Raw genomic sequence first — 23,643 nt, 5'->3', positions numbered from 1 at the left:
GGGGGGGGGGGGGGGGGGGGGGGGGGGGGGGGGGGGGGGGGGGGGGGCGGACGTGGTGCCCAGTTTGGCCACCAGGAGGCGTGGCACGGGTCCAGGAGCCCGGAGTCGCCGCCGCCGCCGCATCGCGAGTGTCCTTGAGCCGCGGGTGACGGTGGCTCTCGCCGCTCGCGCCCCGTCCTCCCGCGGGGGGAGCCTGATGCCACGTTCCCTATGAATTATTTATCGCCGGCCTAAAAATACCCCGAACTTCACAGCCAGAGTGTAAGAGATTCCTGCCAAGGGGAGGGGGCGGGGCGCCCCCCGGGGGGCCGAGACGGAATCAGCGGGGAGGGGGAGAGTTAATCGTGGAGGGAGACTTTGGTGCCCGCGCCAGTGGAAGCGAGATGCAGGGGCGGTCTTCTCCCCTGACGCCTGGGTTCGGATTTTAGCTCAGCAAAAGTCAAGGAGGGAAGGAAACCCGACGGCAAAGTAGAGGCCGCTTACCAAAGGGCAGTGGATACGACGGGCAGAGCAGCTCGGGTCCTTCTGCTCCCCCGAAGCAGCGCAGTTGGTGGGTGGGGCCCCTTCCTGGGGCCAAAGCTCCTGGCCTGGGAGAGGGGGGAGCCACCAGGGTCTGGGGTGTGAGTGTGCATGTGCGCACATCCCTGTGGGGGGAGCTTGCCTGGGAATGGGGGAAGGGGGGCTCGGGGGCGGCAAGAAGAGCCATAAACACATGCAGGTGCTCAGGGAGCTCAAGGTGATGCCGAAGGTTTCAGAGGATTGACCATGCGATGGCCCCTGGGCCTTTATGGGGTCCCAGTGTTCATAAACTTAGCCCGTTAGTGAAAGGTGAGAGACCGTGAGAGAGTGAGGTTCCTAAGAAAAAGTCAGGTATGTGGCAGGGGCATCACTGAGTGGGCAAATACCTGCCAATCAGTGAAGTGGCCTAGCAGAGAGCTTCCCAACCCAGGGGTGGGAGGGAGGTAAGGTAGGAGGAAGGAGGTGGCCTACAGCCCCACCCAGACCCTATATCTTCTCACTGCACACGTCCAGAGCCTGGGGGAACTAGGGCAGGTGCCCAGTGGGAGAGGGATTTAGGTTGGGCTCTGAAAATTCTGGAATTTTGTTGTGTAGACAAGAGAGAAGCTGTGGGAAGAGGACGTTCCAGCCTAAGGGAACAACAGAGCAGAGACCTGGAGATGAGAACAGTGAGGGGCTGTCTGGCTAATAGACTGGCAGGAGTGTGGGCTCTATGGAGGGGAGACAATGGGTTGGTGTCGGGTGTGTGGGGCCCTAGTCATGGGCCCAAGGTGTCTGGATTTCATCTGTGGGCACCAGGGAGCAGCTGTGTTGTGTGAGGAGGGGTGCAGCGCCCAGAACAACGTTTCAGATCAGTGGGGCGGGGGGGCGGGGAGGGAGGTGGATGGGAGGTGGAGAGGTTTGGGGGGCCGGGGGTGGGGGTATGACCCTCCTGCCTTGTGGGGGAGGCTGGAGGTCATGTGGTGATAAGACTCTGGGGTCTGAATCTCTTTGAATCTGCCCTTGGCTATTGGAAGCTCAGAGAGACTTGCCTGATGGGACCCCTCCCTCCGGAGGTATTCTGTGATCACTTCAGGTGAGAGGCACCACCTGCCTCGACTTCCTGTCCTTCTCAACCCCAATCCCAGAGGACACCTTCCCATCGAGGGAGTCTCTGGGGGTAGTGCCCCCTGGAGTTGGGGGAGGGCCTGAGTCCTACATCTAGAGTCATGTTGTCCTAAAGAAGCAACATGAGTGCGGCAGGTGTCATTGTAAATTTTCAGTGGCAACGTTAGAAAAGTAAAAGGAAACAGGTGAAATTAGTTCTAGCAGTTTATTTTGTTTAACTCAGTGTATGGAAAATACTACTTCAACATGTCATCAATATAAAGAATATTCCTGAGATAGTTTACATTCTTTTTCTCACACTCAGTCTTCCATATCCAGCCTGTATTTGACACTGACCTCGGACCTCAGTTTCCCAAAGTCACCTGTTCTGGGCGGCACAGATGTGGAACTCAGTGCTGCGAGGCAGAGATGGGGGAGCCTTGGGGCTGCCCGGTGTGGGGGGCAGGGAACCTACTGGGCCTGGGCTGTGGGCAGAGATGGGCACAGAAAGGCCTCGGAAAGGGAGAAGCAAGCACGGCAGTGCCCTTTGCAGGTGTCACTTGAGGTCCCTGATTGGTGGTAGCTGCGGTCCTGTGGCCCTGACAAAAATGCTGTCTTCTCAGCCTAAATTAAACTGGGTTCACCCTGGTCACCCTTTGTCTCTCCCCTGTTCAGAAGTTTTGCTGAGGATATGATGAAGATGGAGAAGGTGGCGTAGGAGTGGACGATGGCAGCTGGGAGGGAGCGCTGCCTCAGTGAGCACCACTCACTGGCTTGGCTCTTGGTTCTGATCCAAAGCAATGATGTTTATTTGCAGGGATGCACATCACGCCCTTGGGTTAGGTCAGAAAAACCTTGCACACCGACGATGGCCTGGGGAAGCAGCTCGTGTGGAAGACACCCCAGGGTTTCAGGAGACTCTGAGCCCTGACCAAGTTGGCAGTGTCACACTCCTGTGGAATGGTTGCTACTAGTTGAGGCCACAGGGGAAGGGTGGGGATGTCTGGTGCCCAGGAGGAGGGGGCTCTGTGCCAGGCAGGGCCACACAGAGCAGGGCCCTCGGGGCTGTTAGGCTCAGTTTAGGATGGAGAATATGGAGGCAGGGCAGAAAGTGTCACAGAAGCTACTCTCCGTCCCCTGGATGTGGGGCTGTCACCCGTAAGATGAGGGCTGATAGCAGTGGGCAACCTCCTTCCTGCTGCGACGTAGTTCCCGGGATTATCGCAAGAAAACCTAAGTGACTCCCCCAGGATCACACGGCCAGTAAGTGGCAGAGCTGGGACTTGAACTCAGGTCTGTCTGACTCAAAACTGTGGGCTTGGACACCAGACTAGCATTTTCAGCGTCCCTTTCTACCGGGGCAGAACCCAGACAGATGCGTTTCCAAACGCATGCTGTTCAGCAGCAGAATGGAAGTGATGAGCACCTTTGGGGACTCACATTCTTCCAGCCCCTGCCCCTCCAGGCTGCCCTGGGGACGCTCAGCTAACCTGTCTCTTTCTCTTTCTCTGTGTCTGGCTGTCTCTCCCTCTCTGCCCTTCTTTGTGGAGGGAGATTTTTCCCTCTTTTCTTTCCCACAGGATGTGTGTCTCTGACTCTGGGTGTTGCTCATCTTTTCTCTTTGTGCTTCTGTCTCCCTCCCTGTACCTATCCCGATCTCTCTTCAGGACCCTCCGGTGGACATGGGTGGCGCCCTGGGGCCGGCCCTCCTGCTCACCTCACTCCTCGGCGCCTGGGCAGGGCTGGGCCCGGGGCAGGGTGAGCAAGCCATGACGGTGGCCGTGGTGTTTGGCAGCTTGGGGCCACCGCAGGCCCAAGTTCGTACCCGCCTCACCTCCCAGAGCTTCATGGACCTGCCTCTGGAAATCCAGCCGCTCACCGTGGGGGTCAACAACACCAATCCCAGCAGCCTCCTCACCCAGATCTGCGGGCTCCTAGGTGCGGCCCGCGTCCACGGCATTGTCTTTGAGGACAACATGGGCACCGAGGCCGTGGCCCAGATCCTGGACTTCATCTCCTTCCAGACCCACGTGCCTATTGTCAGCATCAGTGGGGGCTCTGCTGTGGTCCTCACCGCCAAGGTGCCTGTCCAAACTCATGTCCTCTCGTCCCTTGGGCTGGGAGCCAGGCTGCCCAGGGAGAGACTTAGGTTCTGGGCAACTGGGATTGGGTGGGATCAGCAGGGAGGTGGGGGCTGAGGGTGGGACATGGGCGAGGCGGGGAGAAGGCTGTGGGAAGGATGTTCCCATGTTCTAGAAGATAAACTTTCCGGGCTGCTTTCACATTGTGTCTGGATGAGGGGGTGTGGGTGGCAAGCTCCCCTCTAGCTTTGGTGGGCAACCCTGGTCCACCTTCTCTCTGTTTCTCTGGCCTTCTTCGGTCAAGCTCCAGACCCAGCGGCAGAGGGCCAGGCTGGGCAGAGAACCTGATGCAGTTAACTTGCAGGGAGACCATCCAGTGGCAGGTCACTGTCCCAGGCATGGGGGTGGCATGCCCTCACAGAGTTTGCATCCTGTGGTGAGAAAGTTCTAAACACACATTTGTCTGCAGTCTCAGCTGGGATAAGTGTTCTGAAGGAAAAACACAGGATGCCAGGAGGGTCTAAGAAGGCCCCCATTTGAGTAGAAGGTTGATCAGAGAAGGTCTCTTAAGAAATCATATCGAAGATCTGGAGGATGAGGGAGAGTTGGCAAGTTGTGTGTGGAGGGGGGGGGGGGAGGGAGGAGACAGTATTCCAGCCAGAGGCATCAGGTGGATTGAAGGCAGCCAGGTGGAAGGAGCCGGGAGTTCTTGAGAGAAGGCTGGAGAGGAAGGTGAGATCCTGAGCACATAGGAAGATATTTAGGTTTTATCCTAAGTAATTGGGGGGCACAAGAAGGTGTTGAGGGGAGAGACCGATCTGGTTTGCCGTTCTTTTATGATTATTTTTTATTATGGAGAAATTTGAGCATACATAGAAGTAGAAGAGTATAATGACCCCATGTACCATCCACCCCCGACCAACACCGCCCCATCCTTACGTCCACCCACGTCCCCCTCTTCTGTGTCATGTTGCAAAGCCCTATTGTCCCATCCGGAAATACTTCTCTATAATAGATAAGGGCTTCAAAACCAAACCACCATCCATTATCACATCTAAAAAACACAATTCCTTAACATCATCAAATATCCAGGCAGTATTCAAATTTCCCCATTGTTTCATAAACATTATAAATGCATATTTTTAAATGTGTTTGCTTGATCAAGAAACAAATCAGGTTTCCGCATAGTGATTGGCTGCTGCAGCTTCTGAGCCTCAATCTCTAGGATCCTGCTCCATCTCTCTCTTTTTCTCGCAATTTGTTTGTTGAAGGAACTGGGTTACTTGTCCTTTAGGGTTGTCCCGGATTCGTTTTTTAAAAAGACTGGGACAGTCGCAGTGTGGTGAAATGTTGGGGGCCTGCAGGGGCAGCAGGGAGCCCACAGTTAGCTAGCCCAGGCACTAGCAGGCAGTGCCCTCTGCATTTGTGATGTGGAGGCGGTGGAGAGGAGGAACTTTCTCCTCGCCAGGGCTCCGTGAAGGATCCTGTTTTCCCTGTTATCTTTGGGCCCGACAGTAACCCTCAGCATGGTGGTTCTCTACCTTAACGAGGCTTTAGAAAAATACAGACGCCCAGGGTCCCATCTCTGAGATTCTGAGTCAGTTGGTCTGAGGCAGCGCTTCCCAAACTGGGGGGCTCAAGAATTACCTGAAGAGCTTGTTAAAATACAGATTCATGGGCGCCATCCTCAGATTCTGATCCAAGAGGTGTGCTACGCGCCTGAGAATGTGCATTTCCAACAAGCTCCGCGGGGGCAGCTGATGCTGCTAGGCTTTGATCCAGCGTTGCTCCGGTGGGGGCCCGCTTGAGTAGTTTTAAAAGCCCTCCAGGTGATTCTAATGGGCAGCAGGGGTTAGGAACCACGTCAGGGGCTGGAGGCAGGTGTTGCCGCACAGGGGCTCGAGGGGCGCGCGGCATCTTCATCAGGGGACTGCGGGAGGGAGCAGAAGTTGGGGCGGGGCGCGCCGCCCCAGCCCCGACTCAGGCCCCGCCCCGCCCCGCCCCCAGGAGCCGGGCTCCGCCTTCCTGCAGCTGGGCGTGTCCCTGGAGCAGCAGCTGCAGGTGCTGTTCAAGGTGCTGGAGGAGTACGACTGGAGCGCGTTCGCCGTGATCACCAGCCTGCACCCGGGGCACGCGCTCTTCCTGGACGGGGTGCGCGCCGTCGCCGACGCCAGCTACCTGAGCTGGCGGCTGCTGGACGTGCTCACGCTGGAGCTGGGCCCGGGCGGGCAGCGCGCGCACATCCAGCGCCTGCTGCGCCAGGTCGACGCCCCGGTGCTGGTGGCCTACTGCTCGCGCGAGGAGGCCGAGGTGCTCTTCGCCGAGGCGGCGCAGGCCGGTCTGGTGGGGCCCGGACACGTGTGGCTGGTGCCCAGCCTGGCGCTGGGCAGCACCGACACGCCCCCCGCCGCCTTCCCCGTGGGCCTCATCAGCGTCGTCACCGAGAGCTGGCGCCTCAGCCTCCGCCAGAAGGTCCGCGACGGCGTGGCCATCCTGGCCCTGGGCGCCCACGGCTATCAGCGGCAGCATGGTGCCCTGCCCTCCCCGGCTGGGGACTGCCGTGGCCACCCCGGGCCTGTCAGCCCCGCCCAGGAGGCCTTCTACAGGTGGGCACCTGCCCAGGGCATGGGAGGGGGCAGGGCGCTTTAGCGGACCTGGGCTGCAGTGAGCTTGGGCTCGCTGGCCACACCTCCCACCAGCTGTGTGCCTGGGGCCAAGTTACCTCACCTCTCTGAGCTTGGGCTCCTCAACTGAAAAAAAAAAAGCCGGTGTGAAGGTGTGTTGAGGATTGTGGAGGGGGTGTGTCAATACAGGGAAGGAGAACAATAAGGGCGCAGTCAGTGCTACCTGGTGGTGGTGATGGGGGTGACGTAGAAGGTGGGGGAGGGGGCCTCTGGTCCTGGGCAGGGCTGGGGGGACACCCTGGTTTCTCTCCCCCACCGCAGGCACCTACTGAATGTCACCTGGGAGGGCCGAGACTTCTCCTTCAGCCCTGGTGGGTACCTGGTCCAGCCCACCATGGTTGTGATCGCCCTCAACCGTCACCGCCTCTGGGAGATGGTGAGAAGGGGGTGAGCCCAGGGTTCCTCGGTATCCTCTCATTTTGTCCCCAGCCCCTCTTGTCCCACAGCTGAGCAGAGGGTCCCTTCTGTCCTTCATCCAGCCCCTCATCCTTCAGGTCTCAGCTGAAGCATCTGCTCTGCACCAGGGTGGGTGAAGCACCTCGGCTCAGGGCTCCCATGGCACCCTAGCCCCCCACCACGATAGAACTTGTCAAGCACTCCTCACAGAGTCCTGCCCCTGGGGGACTCACCCACAGCTATGCTGGCCAGACAGACATGTAAACATATAGAATTTGGGGAGATCAGTGCTTGAGGAGAGATACTTGCAAAGCATTATGGGGACACAGAGAAGGGCCGGAAATCAGTTCTGTCTTCAAAGGAGGGAACTGGGGAAGGATTCACAGAAGTTGGGACATTTGGGCTGCACTGTGGAGGGCTGAGTAGGAGCCCATCAGGAAGGGATACTGGTCTGGTTTAGACAGAGGGGCAGAGGGTTTTGAGGCATTTTTAAGTGATGTGTTTGGGGTGCGGAGGCTGAGGAGGAAGAGTGGGGTGAGGGGGGTAAGGTGGACCTGAGTGGGGAAGGCCTTGAGTACCGGGTGAAGAACTTTATACTGAGGTCGGGGTGGGGGGTGGGGTGGGGAGTGTGGTGAGACAGGCTCAGGTCTGGGCTCGAGGACGATGCGGTGGGCCAGCAGCAGTTTGGAGACTAGATCAGTAAAGCGCAGGGACCAGAGGCTGGGAGGGGGCTGCAGGGAGCCCTCCCTTCTGGTCCATGCCCAGCCCCTTGCCCCGACTCTCCTGCTCCCCAAATGCTCCTGCCCCAGATGTCCCTAGGTTAGGGAGGGGGATTCTTGGGCCTGGAAGCCCCCACCGGAGGCCCCACCTAGAGGGTGGGGGGATTTGGGCTGGGGGTCCCTGGCTGAAGCTGGTCACCCTTTGCAGGTGGGGCGCTGGGACCACGGCGTCCTCCACATGAAGTACCCGGTGTGGCCTCGCTATGGTGCGTCTCTACAGCCTGTTATGGACAGCCGGCACGTGACGGTGGCCACGCTCGAAGAGCGGCCCTTTGTCATCGTGGAGAGCCCCGACCCTGGCACGGGCGGCTGTGTGCCCAACACCGTGCCTTGCCGCAGGCAGAACAACCACACCTTCAGGTCCGCGAGAACACGTGGGAAGGCCCCGAGTGAGCTGTGTGCTGCCCCTCGATGGCAGGCGGGTGTGGCTTGTGCTTGGGTGGGGGGGTGGGGGCCACCTGCTAAACGGGGAGAAGCAGCCGGCTCTGACTCCTGGTGGTCTCTTGGTGGCAGCAGCGGTGACACAGCCCCCTACACCAAGCTTTGCTGTAAGGGCTTCTGCATTGACATCCTCAAGAAGCTGGCCAAGGTGGTCAAGTTCTCCTATGACCTGTACCTGGTGACCAATGGCAAGCATGGCAAGAGGGTTCGGGGCGTGTGGAACGGCATGATCGGGGAGGTAGGCCCGCCGCCAAGGTCCTCCTGAGCCCACCCCCCTGCCCGCTGGCCACCCCAGGCCCCACACATCGCTCACCACCCCTCGATGTTCCTGTGCTGGGGTCAGTTGGGGCGGGGCCGGGGCCCAGCTCCTGAGGCTCTCCCAGCTGGCAGGGAAGATGGGCTGTCACCAGTAATGCTCCCTGGGCTGGTCAGGACTGCAGTGGAGCTCTAAGGACCCCAGATAGGTACAGCCGACTCAGCCAGCCGGGGGGTGCTGGAAGGGCGGCCGGGGGCGGCTGGGGAGGGTGCTCCAGCCGGTGGGATGCCTCCTCCAACCCGGGCCTGGCCCCCGTGGCCCCAGGTCTACTACAAGCGGGCAGACCTGGCCATCGGCTCCCTCACCATCAACGAGGAGCGCTCCGAGATTGTGGACTTCTCTGTGCCCTTCGTGGAGACGGGCATCAGCGTGATGGTGGCACGCAGCAATGGCACCGTCTCCCCATCGGCCTTCCTGGGTGCGGCTCGGGGTGGGCAGGGAGGGCTCCGGGGTCTGGGGTGCATGCTTGGAAACAGGGAGTTTGCGGTGGGCCTCAGAGGGCCAGCCCGGCAGCCGCGGGTGCCTTGGAGGTTGGCCGGAGGCCTGAGCTGCAGGGGGGTAGGACGGAGAGGAAAGAGGTGAAGCCCAGGCTCCATTCTGAGCGCGAGTGTTGGGTGAGCCGGGTGGAGGGGCCATGTGGGGGCAGGAAAGCTGGGAAGGCAGGCTGACTTTAGGAGGTGCCTGGTGGGCTAGGACGCGCTAGGGCGGGAGCTTCCCAGGGAGTTGGGGGAGCTGGCCCAGAGAGTGGGAAGTGAGGCTAGCTCGTGACCTGATGGGAATTCAGCGTTTGTGGCGCAGCCCCTTTGTGCCAAGCCTCACACTAGCTGCTGGGGATATGGCCATAGTCCTGGGTGTCACCAAGCGCCCTGTCAGGAGGTCAGTGGGACTTGCAGTGTGAGGTTTACAGAGAGCCATGAGGACAGGCCAGCCTCAGCCAGGAGCAGAGGAGAGAATCCCCTTCCTGCTGTGTGGCCTTGAGCAAGTCACCAAACCTCTCTGAACAGGGTTCCTCAGCCACGCGTAGAAGATAGCAGACCCCCACCCCGCAGGATGGGCATTGCTTCAGGGGACCCGTGCTTCCTGCAGTGATGCCTCCTTGCTCAGGGAGACTGAAACCATTGGGCAGACTGGTCAGAGCAACTTAGTTGGTCTCCCCAGCTCCTGGGGCTCCCGGGCCCTGTCAGTACGACCAGAAGTGAGACTTGATCTCAGAGACCCTGATTCCAGGCAGAACAAGCAGCTCGTCCACGTCCGTGCTGGGCCAGGCAGGGCACTTCCAGAATAGGAGTGTGGTTGGCAGTGCTGGCAGGGGAGGGAGGAGAGGGAAGGAGAAAATGCCTTGGGCAAGCTGCCGTGGCTTTGTGGAATCTGGCCAGATGGGGAGGAGGAGGAGGAGGATGGGAGATGGAGCAGGTTGCAGGCCTTGCAGGCTGGGGAATGGGACAGGGAGGGGAGAGCCCAATGGGTGTAAAGTCTCTTTCTGTGAAAGAAAGCTGTGGGTGGGACAGGGATCCAGGGGAGATGTGCAGTCAAAGGGAAGTTTCCTGGGGTGGGGTGATGGGATCTTGTCCCAGGGCAGAGGGGGCAGGGAAACCAAGAATCCTGGAGAGCCTGACCTCCCTGGGGGGTGGGGGTGAGGGTTCTCTCCTGGGGCTCTGCTGCTCTGACAGTCAGAGACCCCTTGGCTCAGTCCTCCTGCCTGATGGGCCCCACCCTGACCAAGTGGATGCCCCTGCCTGCACCCAGTGCTCTGGGCTGTGGGTGCGAGGGATGGTAGTGAGGCCTCTGAGCTGCCTCCCTCTGTTCCCAGAGCCCTACAGCCCTTCCGTGTGGGTGATGATGTTTGTCATGTGTCTCACTGTGGTGGCCATCACGGTCTTCATGTTTGAGTACTTCAGCCCTGTCAGCTACGACCAGAACCTCACCAGCGGCAAGAGTAAGCTCTCAGCTGGGCCTGGGAGGAGGGAGCACGGGGAGTGGGGGGGGCGGGGCTCAGGGCCTCAGGGACCCTGCAGAGAAGGCTGGATCCTGGGGGAGGTCTCTGGCTTGCGGACAACCAGCAGGGGCCAATCAGGTACATGAGAGAGAGAGAGAGAGAGAGACATAGCCCCGAGCTATGCAAGGTGGGCTGGCTTGCCCTGGAGTGGGGATGGCTGGGGCCCCGCCCAGGACAGAGTGAAGAACTGGGTCCCTCTGTGCCCACCCTCTCACTCCCAGAGTCTGGGGGCCCATCCTTCACCATCGGCAAGTCTGTGTGGCTGCTGTGGGCGCTGGTCTTCAACAACTCGGTGCCCATCGAGAACCCCCGAGGCACCACCAGCAAGATCATGGTCCTAGTCTGGGCCTTCTTTGCTGTCATCTTCCTCGCCAGCTACACCGCTAACCTGGCCGCCTTCATGATCCAGGAGCAGTACATCGACACTGTGTCTGGCCTCAGTGATAAGAAGGTCCTGGGGCCACAGCCAGCAGAGGGCAGGGGGGCCAAGAGCAGGGGCAGGCCTGTGGGACCCAGGAGGGGAATTTGAAATGGAGCAGGGAGCAGGAGGGAGCTGGGGAGCCTGGTGAGGAGAGGCTGGGACCTGGGGTGAGGGGGCAGAGGGCTCAGGTCCACCGACTGAATGGCCTTGGATAAGTCTCTTCCTGACCTGGCTTCAATATCACCACTTGTAAAACACAGGAGTGGCCTGGACAGTCTCTCGGGCTCCTGTGCCCTGGGCCCAGGGGACGGGCTCGGGGAGTGTTGGTGCCTGCAAGGCTGGACGGAGGGTGATGAATGGCGCCTGTCCTCTGCCCACAGTTTCAGCGGCCTCAAGATCAGTACCCACCCTTCCGCTTTGGCACGGTGCCCAATGGCAGCACAGAGCGCAACATCCGCAGCAACTACCGAGACATGCACACCCACATGGTCAAGTTCAACCAGCGCTCGGTGGAAGATGCGCTCACCAGCCTCAAGATGGGGTGGGTCCTCAGCTCTGCACCTACCCTCTGACTTCTCTACCCACATGCCTCCCTGATGACCAGCCTCAGCTCTGGCCCTCCCTGAGAGAAGCAAGGTGGGGACATTGAGGCTGGGGTGTCCTGTAGGACTCCTGGGGAAGGGGGTAAGGAGGTCTTGGGACAGAGTAAACTTTCAAGCAAAACTAGATGCCCACCATGGGGCCCAGAGATGCCGCTGAGGTCCTGACCAGGGTTCAGCCTTGGCCCGAGGTGGTGGTTGTGACTTTCCTAGGGTCCTAGGGGCATGGAGGGGCTGGGCAGAGAGGGCGCGTCCTCTGGGGGTGGAGAGTTCCCTGGTCTCTCTGAGAGGAGGGTAGCTGGGGTCCCCGAGCTATGCAAAGGGCTCTTCTCTGTATCCGGGACCCAGGAGAACCAGAGAAGGCTCTGGCCACCCATCCCTCCTGGTCAGTGCTCAGCAGGCTCATATGGCCCAGATCCCTGTCAGGCCCCAGTTTTGGTGTCCCCACCTCACATGACCCCTGGCCTGTCCCCAGGAAGCTGGACGCCTTCATCTACGATGCTGCTGTCCTTAACTACATGGCGGGCAAGGACGAGGGCTGCAAGCTGGTCACCATTGGCTCTGGCAAGGTCTTTGCCACCACTGGCTATGGCATCGCCATGCAGAAGGACTCCCACTGGAAGCGGGCCATAGACTTGGCGCTCCTGCAGTTCCTGGGGGACGGTGGGTGCTGCTGATGGGGGCTGGAGGCCCAGGGTCGGCCATGGAAGCTGAGGTGGGGACAGCTGCCTGATGGCTGGTCAGCATCTCCATTACTGTTCTCTGAGTCCCAGGGCCCGTGGGCAGGAAGAGGTCTCTGGGAGTGAGAGCTGGGCCCATGGGTGGGGGTATTTGGAGGGACCGCATGAAGACCTGGGGAAGAGGCAGGCTTGCCAGGACTACACGGGAGTCCCTGAAGGGCAGGAAGACAGGAGGAAGCTCAGGCCACACGGTGGGGCTTGGGGGGAGGCTCAGATCCTCTCTTTTTTCTCTAGACCCCTGTCCCAACCACTTCCATCTTGAGATCACCTAGGGTAGTGCCAAGGGCCTGCCCAGTCCCAGAGCCGGGGACCCAGGCTTGCCTTGGTACCAGCGGCTCACATGTGTAAGCAGTCCCGCTGAACCTGCCCCCAAACCCAGAGGCTTCAGTGCAGTAAGATAAAACTGATTTTCCATCAGTACCACAGAATGAGAATGATAGCAATGAAGGTGCTGTGGTGTCCTCGGGGGCCTAGGCCTTTTGTCTCTGTGTGCCCAGCTCCGTGCCTGGCATGGAGATGCCCCATAAGTTTGGCCCGGATGTGAATGATAACATCAGCCCAGCCAGCAAGCTTTTCCTGGGCATGTGGGCGGTGGGCACGTCAAAGGCTGGCCTCGCCTACCCCAGCCCCCGACTCTGCTTTTCTTTCTTCCTGCTCATTGACACCCCCTGCCCCCCAATCCTGCCCCCGCTGGGCTATATCCCCGTGTGGGCCTGCAAGGGGGTGGGACCCTGGCTCCAGACCCCTCCTTGCTCCAGGTTTGGGTGAGCATTGGGAGGGTCTTTCCTGAGCCAGTTGTCCCCCTGTCCCGTCCCCACCCTTGCCAGGGGAGACACAGAAGCTGGAGACGGTGTGGCTCTCGGGGATCTGCCAGAATGAGAAGAACGAGGTGATGAGCAGCAAGCTGGACATCGACAACATGGCTGGTGTCTTCTACATGCTGCTCGTGGCAATGGGGCTGGCCCTGCTGGTCTTTGCCTGGGAGCACCTGGTCTACTGGAAACTGCGCCACTCAGTGCCCAACACGTCTCGGCTGGACTTCCTGCTGGCCTTCAGCAGGGTGGGTGGTGCCACCCCGCCCCAGGCAGGCCCCAGCTTTAGGGGCACCAACCCAGATTAAGTCAGAGCGAGCCATGGCCCCATTTACAGATGTAAAAACTGAGGGCCTGGCAGCATCACACAGCAGATGAGAAGCAGAGCCCTTCTGCAGCAGGCGGGGCAGTATCTCGAAGCCAGGCTGACCCGGGTCCAAACCCTCACTGCTATTGACAAGCTGTGTGCCTGTAGGAAGAGAACCTCTTGGGCCTCAGACTGCTCCAGGGCAACTGCGCTCTCGGTTAAGGAGGCGCTTAACAAATGCTAGTTGCTTCCTAGGAGTTGGGGACGCCTGGGCTGGTGCTTGGACCGGGAGGTGCGCGGTCCCTGAGACGAGCTGGCTGCTCATGGCTGTCTCCTTCCGGCTGCCCAGGGCATCTACAGCTGCTTCAGCGGGGTGCAGAGCCTGGCCAGCCCCGCGCGGCCGCCCAGCCCGGACCTGACCGCCGGCTCGGCCCAGGCCAGCGTGCTCAAGATGCTGCAGGCCGCACGCGACATGGTGACCACGGCGGGCGTGAGCAGCTCCCTGGACCGCGCCGCGCGCACCATCGAGAGCTGGGGCAGCGGCCGCCGCGCGCCCCCGCCGCCCGCCTGCCCCGGCCCGCGGCCGCACACCCCCCGCCCGTCCCCCGAGCCCAGCCCCACGGGCTGGGGACCGCCAGGCGGGGGCCGCGCCGCGCCGGGGCGCAGGGCCCCGCAGCCCCCGGGCCACCCCCCGACACCCAGGCCGTCGCTGCCCGACGTCTCCCGGGTGTCGGGCTGGTCGGCTCGGGAGGCGCGGCGGCAGGGGCGGCCCGGGAGCGGCGGGCGGCACCTCTGGGCCTCCGAGAGGCGCGCGCTCCCAGAGCTCCCCCTGTCGCCCGAGCGCTGCCACTACAGCTCCTTCCCTCGAGCCGACCGGTCGGGGCGCCCCTTCCTCCCGCTCTTCCCGGAGCCCCCGGAGCCGGAGGACCTGCCGCTACTCGGGCCGGAGCAGCTGGCTTGGCGGGAGGCCCTGCTGCGTGCAGCCTGGGCACGGGGCCCACGCCCGCGCCACGCTTCCCTGCCCAGCTCGGTGGCCGAGGCCTTCGCCGGGTCCAGGTCGCTGCCCTCGGGGTGTGGCCGCCTGGGCTGTGGGCGCTTGGCGCAGGCGCCGCCGATGCGGCTGCCGTCCTACTGGGAGGCCTGCCAGGAGGGCGTGTGGGCGAGGGTCCCCGCCTGGCCGCGCAGACAGCCCGCCTGCCTGCATGCCCACGCCCACCTGCCGCTTTGCTGGGGGGTTGTCTGCCCCCCTCTGCCCCCCTGTGCCAGCCACGGCCCCTGGCTCACTGGGGCCTGGGGGCCTCCGGGGCACAGGGGCAGGACCCTGGGGCTGAGCACAGGCTACAGGGACAGTGCGGGGCTGGAAGAGGTCAGCAGGGTGGCCTGTGGGACACACGGCTTCCCTGGACCTTGTACCTGGAGGCGGATCTCCAGCTTGGAGTCAGAAGTGTGAGGGGTCAGAGACTCTGGTTCATGGTCAGCTGGATTCTCTGCCTAGCGCTATCAGGGCTAGTGGGGGCAGGTGACTTGGACTTTTCTGGCTTCTGCCTTGAAATCCTGGCTGTGGGCCCCCAGTGACAGATGTCCTCTATGGTCAGTTCGGTGACCTCGGCAGTCTCAAGTCCTGGTGTGGGCTGGGTGGGCTCTTGCTGTCCTCTTATGCAAAGCCCTTCCCACCTGTTCTGGAGTCACCGGGAGCAGTGGGGTCTCCCTGCCCCGCCATTAGCTAGTTCTTAGTCATGACTGCTGGGCACCTGGCGTGGGAACATGGAGGCTGGAACTCGGGGTTAGGGCAGGGCTGTCCCACTCCTTACTCTCCCTGTCTGGAGTCTCTTCTTGGAGCACTGGGGCATTAAACAAATCTTTTACAACCCACTGGTCCTGGCTGCCTCATTCTGCATCCCTGGAGGGGGCACACCACAGCCTGTAGGCAATAGGAGCACATTGGGGGTATCCCAGGCAGGGTGTCTGCCTAGAGGAGCAGCTCCCTCTGGGGGAGTATCTGGGAGATGAGGCCGAGGGAGGGCTCTGGGCAGCAGAAGCCACTTGGTATTCAGTGCTGGCTCCTACCCACCCTGGAGCTGGATGCGACAAATGTGCTCAGCATGGGGGCTCGGGGGATGGAGTTCATCCTTCAATCTCCTTGAAAAGAGAGGCTCATGCCAGGGGCTGTGGGTGTCCTGCCTTGCCAGGGGTCCACCTGGGAGCCTGACAGTGTATCAGTGGGAATGGGAGGTCTGCTGGGGGGAGTCTCCTGGGCTCTCCTGGGCCCTGGCTGGCTGTATTCTCTCTCGGTGGTGAATGTGTGGGGCTCTGAACTGCCTGCCGGCTCTGGAAGTCTGGCAGAGGCAGCTTCTGAGATCAGACACGGCTCAGTCTTGCTGGTGCCAGGGCTCTTCGTGGGGGTCAGAGCCCCAGGTCAGAGAATCTGCCGGATGTCTCAGTCCTTCATTGTCCCTCTGGGCTCCCCACCCCACCTCCTTGCTCTGTCACATGTCATCAGTCCTGGACCATCTAGAAGGCTGGCTCTTGGTGAAGAATTGTCAATGCTTTCCCATCTGTGGTTGTGTTCAGCTCCCACAATGACTCTGTACAGCAAGCAAGCCCTCATTCTCCCATTCATTCCACAAACATGGTGTGATTGGTGCCGTCAGACCTTGTCTAAGTGTGCAAATGGAAAGCCTGGGGCCTTGCTGTCCTTGGCAAGTTGGGTGAGGTGGGGCAGAAATTACCTCCCTGTAACAGGGAGGAGGCAGGGGAGGGCAGTGCTCGAGGCCAACACCACAAGCAGCCCCTGCCCCGTGCCCTTTCCCACACTACTCTTGCTGGTTCCCTGTCTCCCAGCACTCCATGACTGCGGGTGGAGGGAGCCCTGAAAACTGAAGTTTTTTGTTTGGTTTTAGGCATGAGAGCAGCTGAAATGGTGGAGTGGGAGAAACTTTTTTTTTTAAGATTTATTTGAGAGAGAGAGCAATTTAGCAGACTCTGCACTGAGTGTGGAGCCTGAGTCGGGGCTTGATCTCATGACCTTGAGATCATGACCTGAGCCTAAACCAAGAGTCAGACAATTAACCGACTGTGCCACCCAGGCGCCCCTGGAGTGGGGGGATATTTCTAACACGGCTCCTTTCCTGGCTGGAGAGCCAGACTCTGCCAAGAATGGGTGTCCACTGCAGGCAATGTCATGTCCTCGGCCCTATGGATTTTCACAGATCCAGGTCTCAGCCACAGGTGGTAAATGTGGGTCTAGGTGAGTGCTCGAGGCCAGTGCCCTGGGAGTTGACCTTGACTACAGCCACAGGTGGTGAGAGAGTTAACTATTGGCTACTAGCCCCTGGGCTGGACCCCTCCTGCTCCCTGAATCTAAGCGCAGCTCTGGGTGGAAGGCTACAGCAGGTAAGCTGGGAGGAGTCTTGAAGTCCAGGCTGCTCTCTGCTCACTGCCCAAGATCATTAATAACCAAGAACCGGAAAGATAACTAAAAGCCAAATGTGGAGCTGAGCCTACTGCTGACTGGCTCCGAGGAGGGGCCAATCCTGCTCTTGGAGCCAGGCTCTTGGCTGCCTCGTTCCTGCTCTAGGAACGTATTCTGGGGAGAAGTGAGCCCATGGTAAGTGGAGGCAGGGAGGACGCCTCCTACAGGTTCAGAGCTTGCTTGGCCTGGCTCCCCAGCCTCCTGCTCACAGCCATGGTGCCCCCTGCACCTCCACGGGAGGACCAAGGAACAGCCCTGCACTATCGAAGAGGGCAGAAAGCCTGACAGGGGAGAGGAGGGAGCTGTGGCACCAGGCCAGAGACGATCAATCACCATAAACAAGGGCCTGTGTAGCAAAGAGCAAGCTGAGTCCACCCAGACACCAGACACCTGGATGCTGGCTTTTTCTTTTGGTGGGATACGAGAGGAGGGAGGCCCTGGGCCACCTGTCTCACCCTGCTGCTGCATGCGTTTCCTCGCCTGGCTTTCCTGGGAGCTCACTGTCCACACCACCGCTTTCCTGGGGCCTGTGAGCAGGCAGGGGGCACAGGGCTTAGCCAAGGGCAGGCATGATGGCCTCGGTCAGGATACCTGGGCTTCAGTTCCGGCTCCAGAACTCTCCAGCTGGGCCTCGGTTTGGCTCTTAAGTTCCCTGGAGCCAGAGAGAGACCACTTTCTCCCCCAAAGCCCTCTAGGCCCTGAAGAATTCAGACCAGTTTCCCGTTTCTGAATTGTAGCCGGCAGTTGCCACAATTCCGCAGGAGGCTATGAAACCAGCAGATGCCGGGGACCAAAACCAGGGTCTTCAGTGAGTCCTGGGTCTGTGGCGACAAGCAGTTATGGCTGGCAAGTGATAAGAGAGCCGAACATCAGTACGTAATAGCTTTATTGAGCACTTTTGTGCCAGGCACTAAGCTCAGTACTTAAGTTCCCACAACTGGTCAGCGGCGCAGCTACAATTGCCTTCCTATTACAATGACGGGGACGAGCACGGAGGCTTGCCGCCTGCAAGGGGCAGCTCTGACTCCTTGAGCCACGTTCTCAATCCCTAAGTTAGGCCCAGGTTCATGCGGAAAGCACCCAGCACCATGCCTGGCACATACCAAGCACCCAGGAAGCTATTCTTCCTTTCTCCCACCGACACCACGAGCCCCAGCCCCGGGCGGGGTGTGGGGGAGGCTTGCAGAGCTCTCTCCTGCAGTCCTGGGTCTCGGTTTCAGAAGAGCAGCTTTTCAGTGGCTGTTAGCATGGCCAACTTGGGGTCAGCCCTTCCTGGGAATCGGATGCCACACCAAGACAGGTGGAGACAGGTGTGGTCACACGCCCGAGGGCCGGGCCCTGCCAGGCTCCTCCCCCGGGGCTGGATTCCCCTGAGGTGGGGCGCAGCCCCCATCCTCCACCACTCTGACTTTAGTCTGCCTATTGCCGAGGCTGCTCCCGGCCTCCATGTGGCGAGAACAGCTGTGTCGCTAAGGGCCTGGCAAGGTGCCCGCTGCCCACCTTCCACCACTCAGCAGTGCCTCCCAGCCTGTCACCTGCCATCTGCCCCATCCATAAGACCGTAGCCGCCTCTCTGGCCTCAGGTGAGGGAACAGGCAGGAGCCCCGGACCCAGGGCCCGAGGGATCGCGGACTCCCACCTTGGCCCAGCCTGCCCTTGGGGCCAGTCTGGGTGAAAGGCACCAGGTAGAGGCTGTTGAGTTATGTGCTCCTCCACAGCCACATCTGTACCCAGGCCAGGCCCGGCGTGCCGCCTCCTCTGCCCTCCCTGCCACTGGCCCCGGGGGCCCATCTGTAAAATGGAAATCATGATCCCACTCGCCCACCGCGCCACACCGATGTAAGCACTTGCAGCCAAGCGTGCCTGACGCACTGGGTGAACAGGCATCATCAGGGGTCTGTCTAGCTCCTGGCGGTCCCCTCACCTTGCCCTAAGCCCCCCTGGCTATCAGTAGAGAGGAAGGCGACCCCATCTGACCTCCAGGTGGTCAGACAGTAGGTGAACGCCGAGGAGCAAAGGAGCCCAGACAGCGGCGGTGGGGAGTACCCGGGGCTACCGTCAGTGACGCGGCCACTTAGGGCCGACTCGGTCCCTCCGGGCCTGGGGCTGCCGGGCTCAGAGGAGGGGAATGCAGCCACCGACCGGGCACTGCTGTATGCCTCCAGATTGTCACATAAATCAACCTGGGCTTTATGATGCTAATAAACTCACGTCCAATATTTGGTTTGGAGCCTGGGGCGGCAGGATGATTTAATTTGCTTTGTCCTTAAGCAAGAGAGGATGTAACTGGAGAAAGGGAAGTACAGATGTTTTGCGTTTTTAGCAAACAGCTGGGCAGCTCCAGGTAGGGCTGGAGCCATGGAGTGCCTGCCCCTTGGGAGCCCTCCCTGCTCTGCCCACCGGAGGCTGGAGCCTCCTGGGAAGAAGTTGCTGTGGCAGATGGGGAAGGGTGGTCTAGTGTTCACATGGATGGAAAATCACAATACTTGGGGACGGACTAAGAAGTGTACAACAGTGAGAATGCAGACCATGGCCAATCACACACGACCCGGGGTTCTCACGGGCTGTGGCGGCCAGGGGCCAGGGCGGGGGGTGGCATTGCCTGTGGACTCCCCAGTTCATACATATCCCAGGTCTTCCTCCCTCTCCCTCCAAGACCACCATGGGCCCCAGGAGAGCCGGCGTGGTCACTGTCCAAGGTATGAATACCGCGCCATGTAGGAGGCTGTGAAGGTTCCTGAATGTGGGCTGAGCAAGGCACTGAAATCAAAAGGGGGGTGCTGGTTTGGGGACCTGAAGCCCCACCCCAGACAGGCAGCTCCAGGTCAAGCTGCTCTGGGCTCCAGGACAGGTGGGCCAGGCCCAGGGCTGGGGGGATGCCAGGGAGGGTCAGGAAGGACCCCCGGGTCCTGAAGCAGAAGGCACACTGAAAATGCAGAGTTCACTAGTCACCTGTGTTTCCAAGGAAGGCTGGCCCAGCAGATGCATGCATGCTTGTGACAGGGATGGGGCCACGGAAGAGCTGGTGAGGTGGCTAGAAACTCACCCCTCCTTCCATGAGAATGGTGCCTGGTGCCCCATCTCACTCCACAGCACCCAAGGGTCATGGAGAGCATGTGGCTCAAAAGGGAGCCACCTTTAGTACTCGAGTGGGGACAGCCAAGCCTGCTGCTGCCCCATAGGCCTGACCTCTTAGAGGGTGGGAAGCAGAGCCCCCTCACTGCCACATGCTCAGGGTGCTCTCAAGCCACTGTGATGGTGGCTGGGGGTGGCTCCCTTTCGTGGTCCTTATACATTGCCCCTGGTAGTGCAGGAGACCCCACGGGCCCCATGGGGCAGTCAGGAGAGCAGCGGATCCCTTTGAGGGGTCACAGCTCTGGGCTTAAACTGTCTCCTGGGCTGAGTCATCACGGGCTCAGGAGCTCAGGACTGGTGCTGGCACCCACGGCAGGGGCCCTCACAGCGACAGTCCAGGGACCCTGGTGCTGATCAGCACTTCCTGTTCTTGTCATGGGGGCTGGCCAGGCCCTCCCCCGGGAGTGGCACCTGGCCACTCCAGGCCTGAGGGGAAGGTGGGACCTGGCAATCCTGGTGGGGACGAGGCTTAGGGCCTGGGACTCGCCCTGAGGCAGCAGCTACCCGTGCGGCAGATTCCCTGGACTAGGACGCACGAGGGGTGGGACAAAGGAGGAGGGGACGTGGCGTCTGGTATGAATAGTGGCAGTGCCAGCCAGCACTGTGTCCCCACCGTGCGGGGGAGGAGGCTGCCCCTGGTGGTTGTCTGCTGGGGCCTGTGTGTAGAGCCGTGGCCAAGCCCGGAGTCTGGGGCAGCTGTGTGCCCAGGCCGTGCAGCTCGGCTGGCCAGGGGCAGCTCCACGCAGGGGAACCCGGGGGGAAAGGTTGCCCAGCGAGTGAGGCACAGTACAGACCGTGCAGAATCCTGGTGGGGGGAGAAGACCCCCGGCCAGAGATGTGGAGGGTCCCCTCCAAGAATCCGGCCTCGCCTACCCCAAGGAACCCTGGGAAGGAGCTAGCTCTTGGCTCTGCAGGTGGGGAGGTGAGCGGGGGCGCCGGAGTGGTCTCTTACCACCAGACACATCCTGCCATCAGACCTTGGTCTCGCTGAGGACGATGTTGGCGGTGACGAAGAAGAAGCAGGAGAAAGCCCAGAACAGCACAAAGCCCACCCAGAAGGTGTGGCGGAAAGGGGACCTATGCTTGTTGACGGTCCCGTAGCCCAAGGTCAACTGGGTGTCCTTGCGGCAGTGGTACACCAGGAAGGCAGGGATGACGTACTGGATGCCCGTGCCTGCGTAGGCCCCCGTGATGCCCACCAGGGACTCCAGGTCATGGGTGCAGAAGGCCACCAGCACCGGGGGCAGCAGGGTGATGGTGGGGAACACCACGCGGTCCACTACCCAGGGGTACGTGCCCCCCTCGCGGTGGAAGAGCGTCTTCCAGTTGTTGCGGAGGGTCACGGCGATGATGGGGAAGTTGGTGCTGATGGTGAAGACGGGGAAGAGGCCCAGGAAGAAGCGCACGGCGGCCACGCTCACGACGTCACAGCGTGCAAAGTTGAGGGTGTACATGTCCATGAGGCTGTCGCCGCGGAAGCAGAAGATGGCGGTGAAGCAGAGGAGGCCATAGAAGGCGAGGATGAGCACGTAGTCCAGGAAGACCAGGCACGTGAGGTGGCGCTTGGAGGACACAGGTGTGACGAGGGAAGGCAGAGAGTGCTGGCACATGAAGGAGTAGACGCACACGCCGAACAGGTTCCGGACCCCGGAGAGGTCAGCCAGGGGCGGGTGCCCCTGCCGGTGTCCGTGCCCGATGCGGACCAGCGCCAGCACGATCATGATGGCGAAGGCTGGAAGACAAGAGGGCAGTCAGCCAGCTGAGCGGGAAACCGGCCCTTCCCCTGGAGAGCTGTTGGCGTGGTGGCGCCTGGCGAGAGGCCGGAGCTCCAGGTCGGCAGGGGCTGCTGACCGTGCTCCCTCTCCCCAGGGCACGAGGGAGTGTCTGTCTCGGGGGATCTGGGCGTGAGAAGGGGCTGCGCTGGGGCGGTGGGCAGGGCGGCCCCGCACCGCCTTCTCTGCAGAGTGCGTGCTCCTGGCCCGGTGCACTCGGCTCCCTCGCGGGGCTTTCTCGGGGCCTCCTCCGCTCGCTGGCCTGGCTCACTGGCCTGGAGCGGCCAGGGCAGAACTCATGTTCACTCTCCCTCCCTCGGCTGAAAGAGGCCGGCCTGACTGAGGCACAGGGCCCCCCTCCGCGGGGGAGGCTGGGGGTTTCCCCACTGTCCCCTCAGGCCACATCACATTCCCTGGCTCCCCGGAAGGAGGCCTTTCTCCCGGGACTCACAGAAAGCCAGACCAGTGTCTTCCCACAATGACACTTGGGAGTGGAAGTGACAAGAATGGAGCTGTCTGGCATAGGGGACAGGAGGGGAGGGAGGAAGGGGACAGGCCTGCGCAAACTGCCAATGAAGAAGATGATTTGTTTCTTCCTCAGCCGGCTCCTGTCCCCGCAGCTCCTAACTCTGGGCGCTCCACGACCCTCCCTGCTCCAGAGACACTGCCTTCCGAGCTCTGGCAGGTCAAGGGGAAAGCGGAGACCCAGCTCCTCCCGTGGGCTCTCAGCCCAGCGAGCTGTCTCTGGATTAACCCCTGGAGGGCGGAGAGGGGGTGACAGGACAGCCCAGGACGCAGGCAGCCTGGCTCACCAGATGTCTGGGGCTGAGTGCAGGGGGGGTGTGTGGGTCAGAGATCTGTGCGGAGGAACCGCACCGCAGCAAGTGCGCTGGGCCAGGGTGGAGGTCGAGTCCCCTGGGGGCCAGGTCACAACGGGAGCTGAGCAGTCAGATGGCTACAGCTGGACGACCGCGGGAGGTGGGGACCCGGGGCCGCCCGGGGACAGGCTATTCAAGAGGCCGCGGCTGACAGTTCTGCGAGATTCAAACCCTGCTCTGCCACCATCTCAGGTGTCACCTCGTGGCCTGGTGCCACTCACAGCTCGGAACCGAGTTGAGTGGAGAAAGCTGTCCCTGTGGCTCAGCCTCAGGGCCCCAGGCGTGGCGGGAGAAGGCAGAAAGCCAGCAACTCTGAGTCACTGAGTCACGGCTGCCTCCAGCCCCGGATGCTGGCTAGTGCCTCTCTGCCCCCCTTCCTCCTCAACGCTCCATCTCCAGGGAGTGCTGGGACCTGCACGCTTGCTGACCTCAAGCCCCGGGCTTTCCTTACTGCAAATACCAAGGCACGGAGGTTTCCAAGACAGGAGGAGTTTTTAAAGCACACGGAGGCATGGGCAACCTCCATCCTGAAGGTATAGCTACTGACGGGTGGCTTCTGGAGTCACCGTCTTGGGAGCTGTGTGTCATTATGTCAATGACGATATGGGACATTTTCTAGAACTTTCAGGGTGGCTTACAAAGGCGTGGCTATGGGAGATAAGAAAACATATCTCACAATCCTCTAGCTATAATTAGGCTTACATCACAACGCTATCACCTGGATTAGTCACCCACCTTGTTCTCTTACTCAAGTCTATTTCCAAAAACTGGATCTACCCCCAAGGGCTAGATGCTGGGTCCTATCCAGGAATGAAGATGCCAGAGGCTCTTAGGAGGCGATTCCAGCATTAAAAAGTGGCAGCTCCTGGAGAAGGCCCTGGAGGGGGACAGTCTCACCTGGGGGCCCTCCCCCGTGAGCCCCAGTCCCGTCAGCCACACGCTGCGCCGCTTTGTCGAAAGCTTACATAAGCCGTGTGCCTTAGCAGCACGGGGAAGCAGAGGTGCTCCATTTGCCCCCTGGATCCTGACCCAGTGACTGCTGGGTGCCCCTGTAATGCTCCAGTGGGGGGGGGAAGAGGGGCATTCGTCAGAGCTGCATGTGATGAGCACACCGCTCCGAGCTGAGCAGCTCTTCTGAGGAAGGGCACACACACGATGTCTCCGGAGCAGACGCCCGAGGAACACCGCCCGGGCTTGGGATGCATTGAG

The 23,643-nt window shown here is 61.0% G+C and overlaps 2 protein-coding genes across 3 annotated transcripts in view; one reads left to right on the top strand and one right to left on the bottom strand.

The window, feature by feature from the left end:
• Positions 1-3,254: 3,254 nt before the first annotated feature.
• On the top strand, positions 3,255-14,627 carry GRIN2C (glutamate ionotropic receptor NMDA type subunit 2C). Of its 2 annotated transcripts, XM_021680868.1 has the most exons (13): positions 3,288-3,686; positions 5,694-6,292; positions 6,632-6,746; positions 7,694-7,905; positions 8,059-8,224; positions 8,567-8,720; positions 10,113-10,238; positions 10,520-10,749; positions 11,100-11,260; positions 11,794-11,981; positions 12,886-13,118; positions 13,527-14,086; positions 14,168-14,627. In XM_021680868.1, the coding sequence occupies exons 1-13, from the start codon at positions 3,288-3,290 to the stop codon at positions 14,625-14,627; spliced, it is 3,603 nt and encodes a 1,200-aa protein (XP_021536543.1). The 2 variants fall into 2 exon arrangements, with proteins under 2 accessions (XP_021536544.1, XP_021536543.1); XM_021680869.1 differs by having other exon boundaries at positions 3,255-3,686; positions 13,527-14,627.
• A 4,533-nt stretch (positions 14,628-19,160) lies between these two features.
• The window catches only part of TMEM104 (transmembrane protein 104), a 53,599-nt gene continuing 49,116 nt past the window's right edge, over positions 19,161-23,643 (bottom strand). The window contains exon 10 of the mRNA XM_044921526.1: positions 19,161-21,516. Coding sequence (XP_044777461.1) covers positions 20,756-21,516 — 761 coding nt within the window. The 3' untranslated portion in view covers positions 19,161-20,755. The remainder of the gene's footprint in view (positions 21,517-23,643) is intronic.

The sequence above is a fragment of the Neomonachus schauinslandi genome, chromosome 15, assembly GCF_002201575.2.
Source record: "Neomonachus schauinslandi chromosome 15, ASM220157v2, whole genome shotgun sequence".
NCBI lineage: Eukaryota > Metazoa > Chordata > Mammalia > Carnivora > Phocidae > Neomonachus > Neomonachus schauinslandi.
Note: the sequence above shows the minus strand (reverse complement) of the source record. Positions and strands in the feature narration are given on the sequence as shown.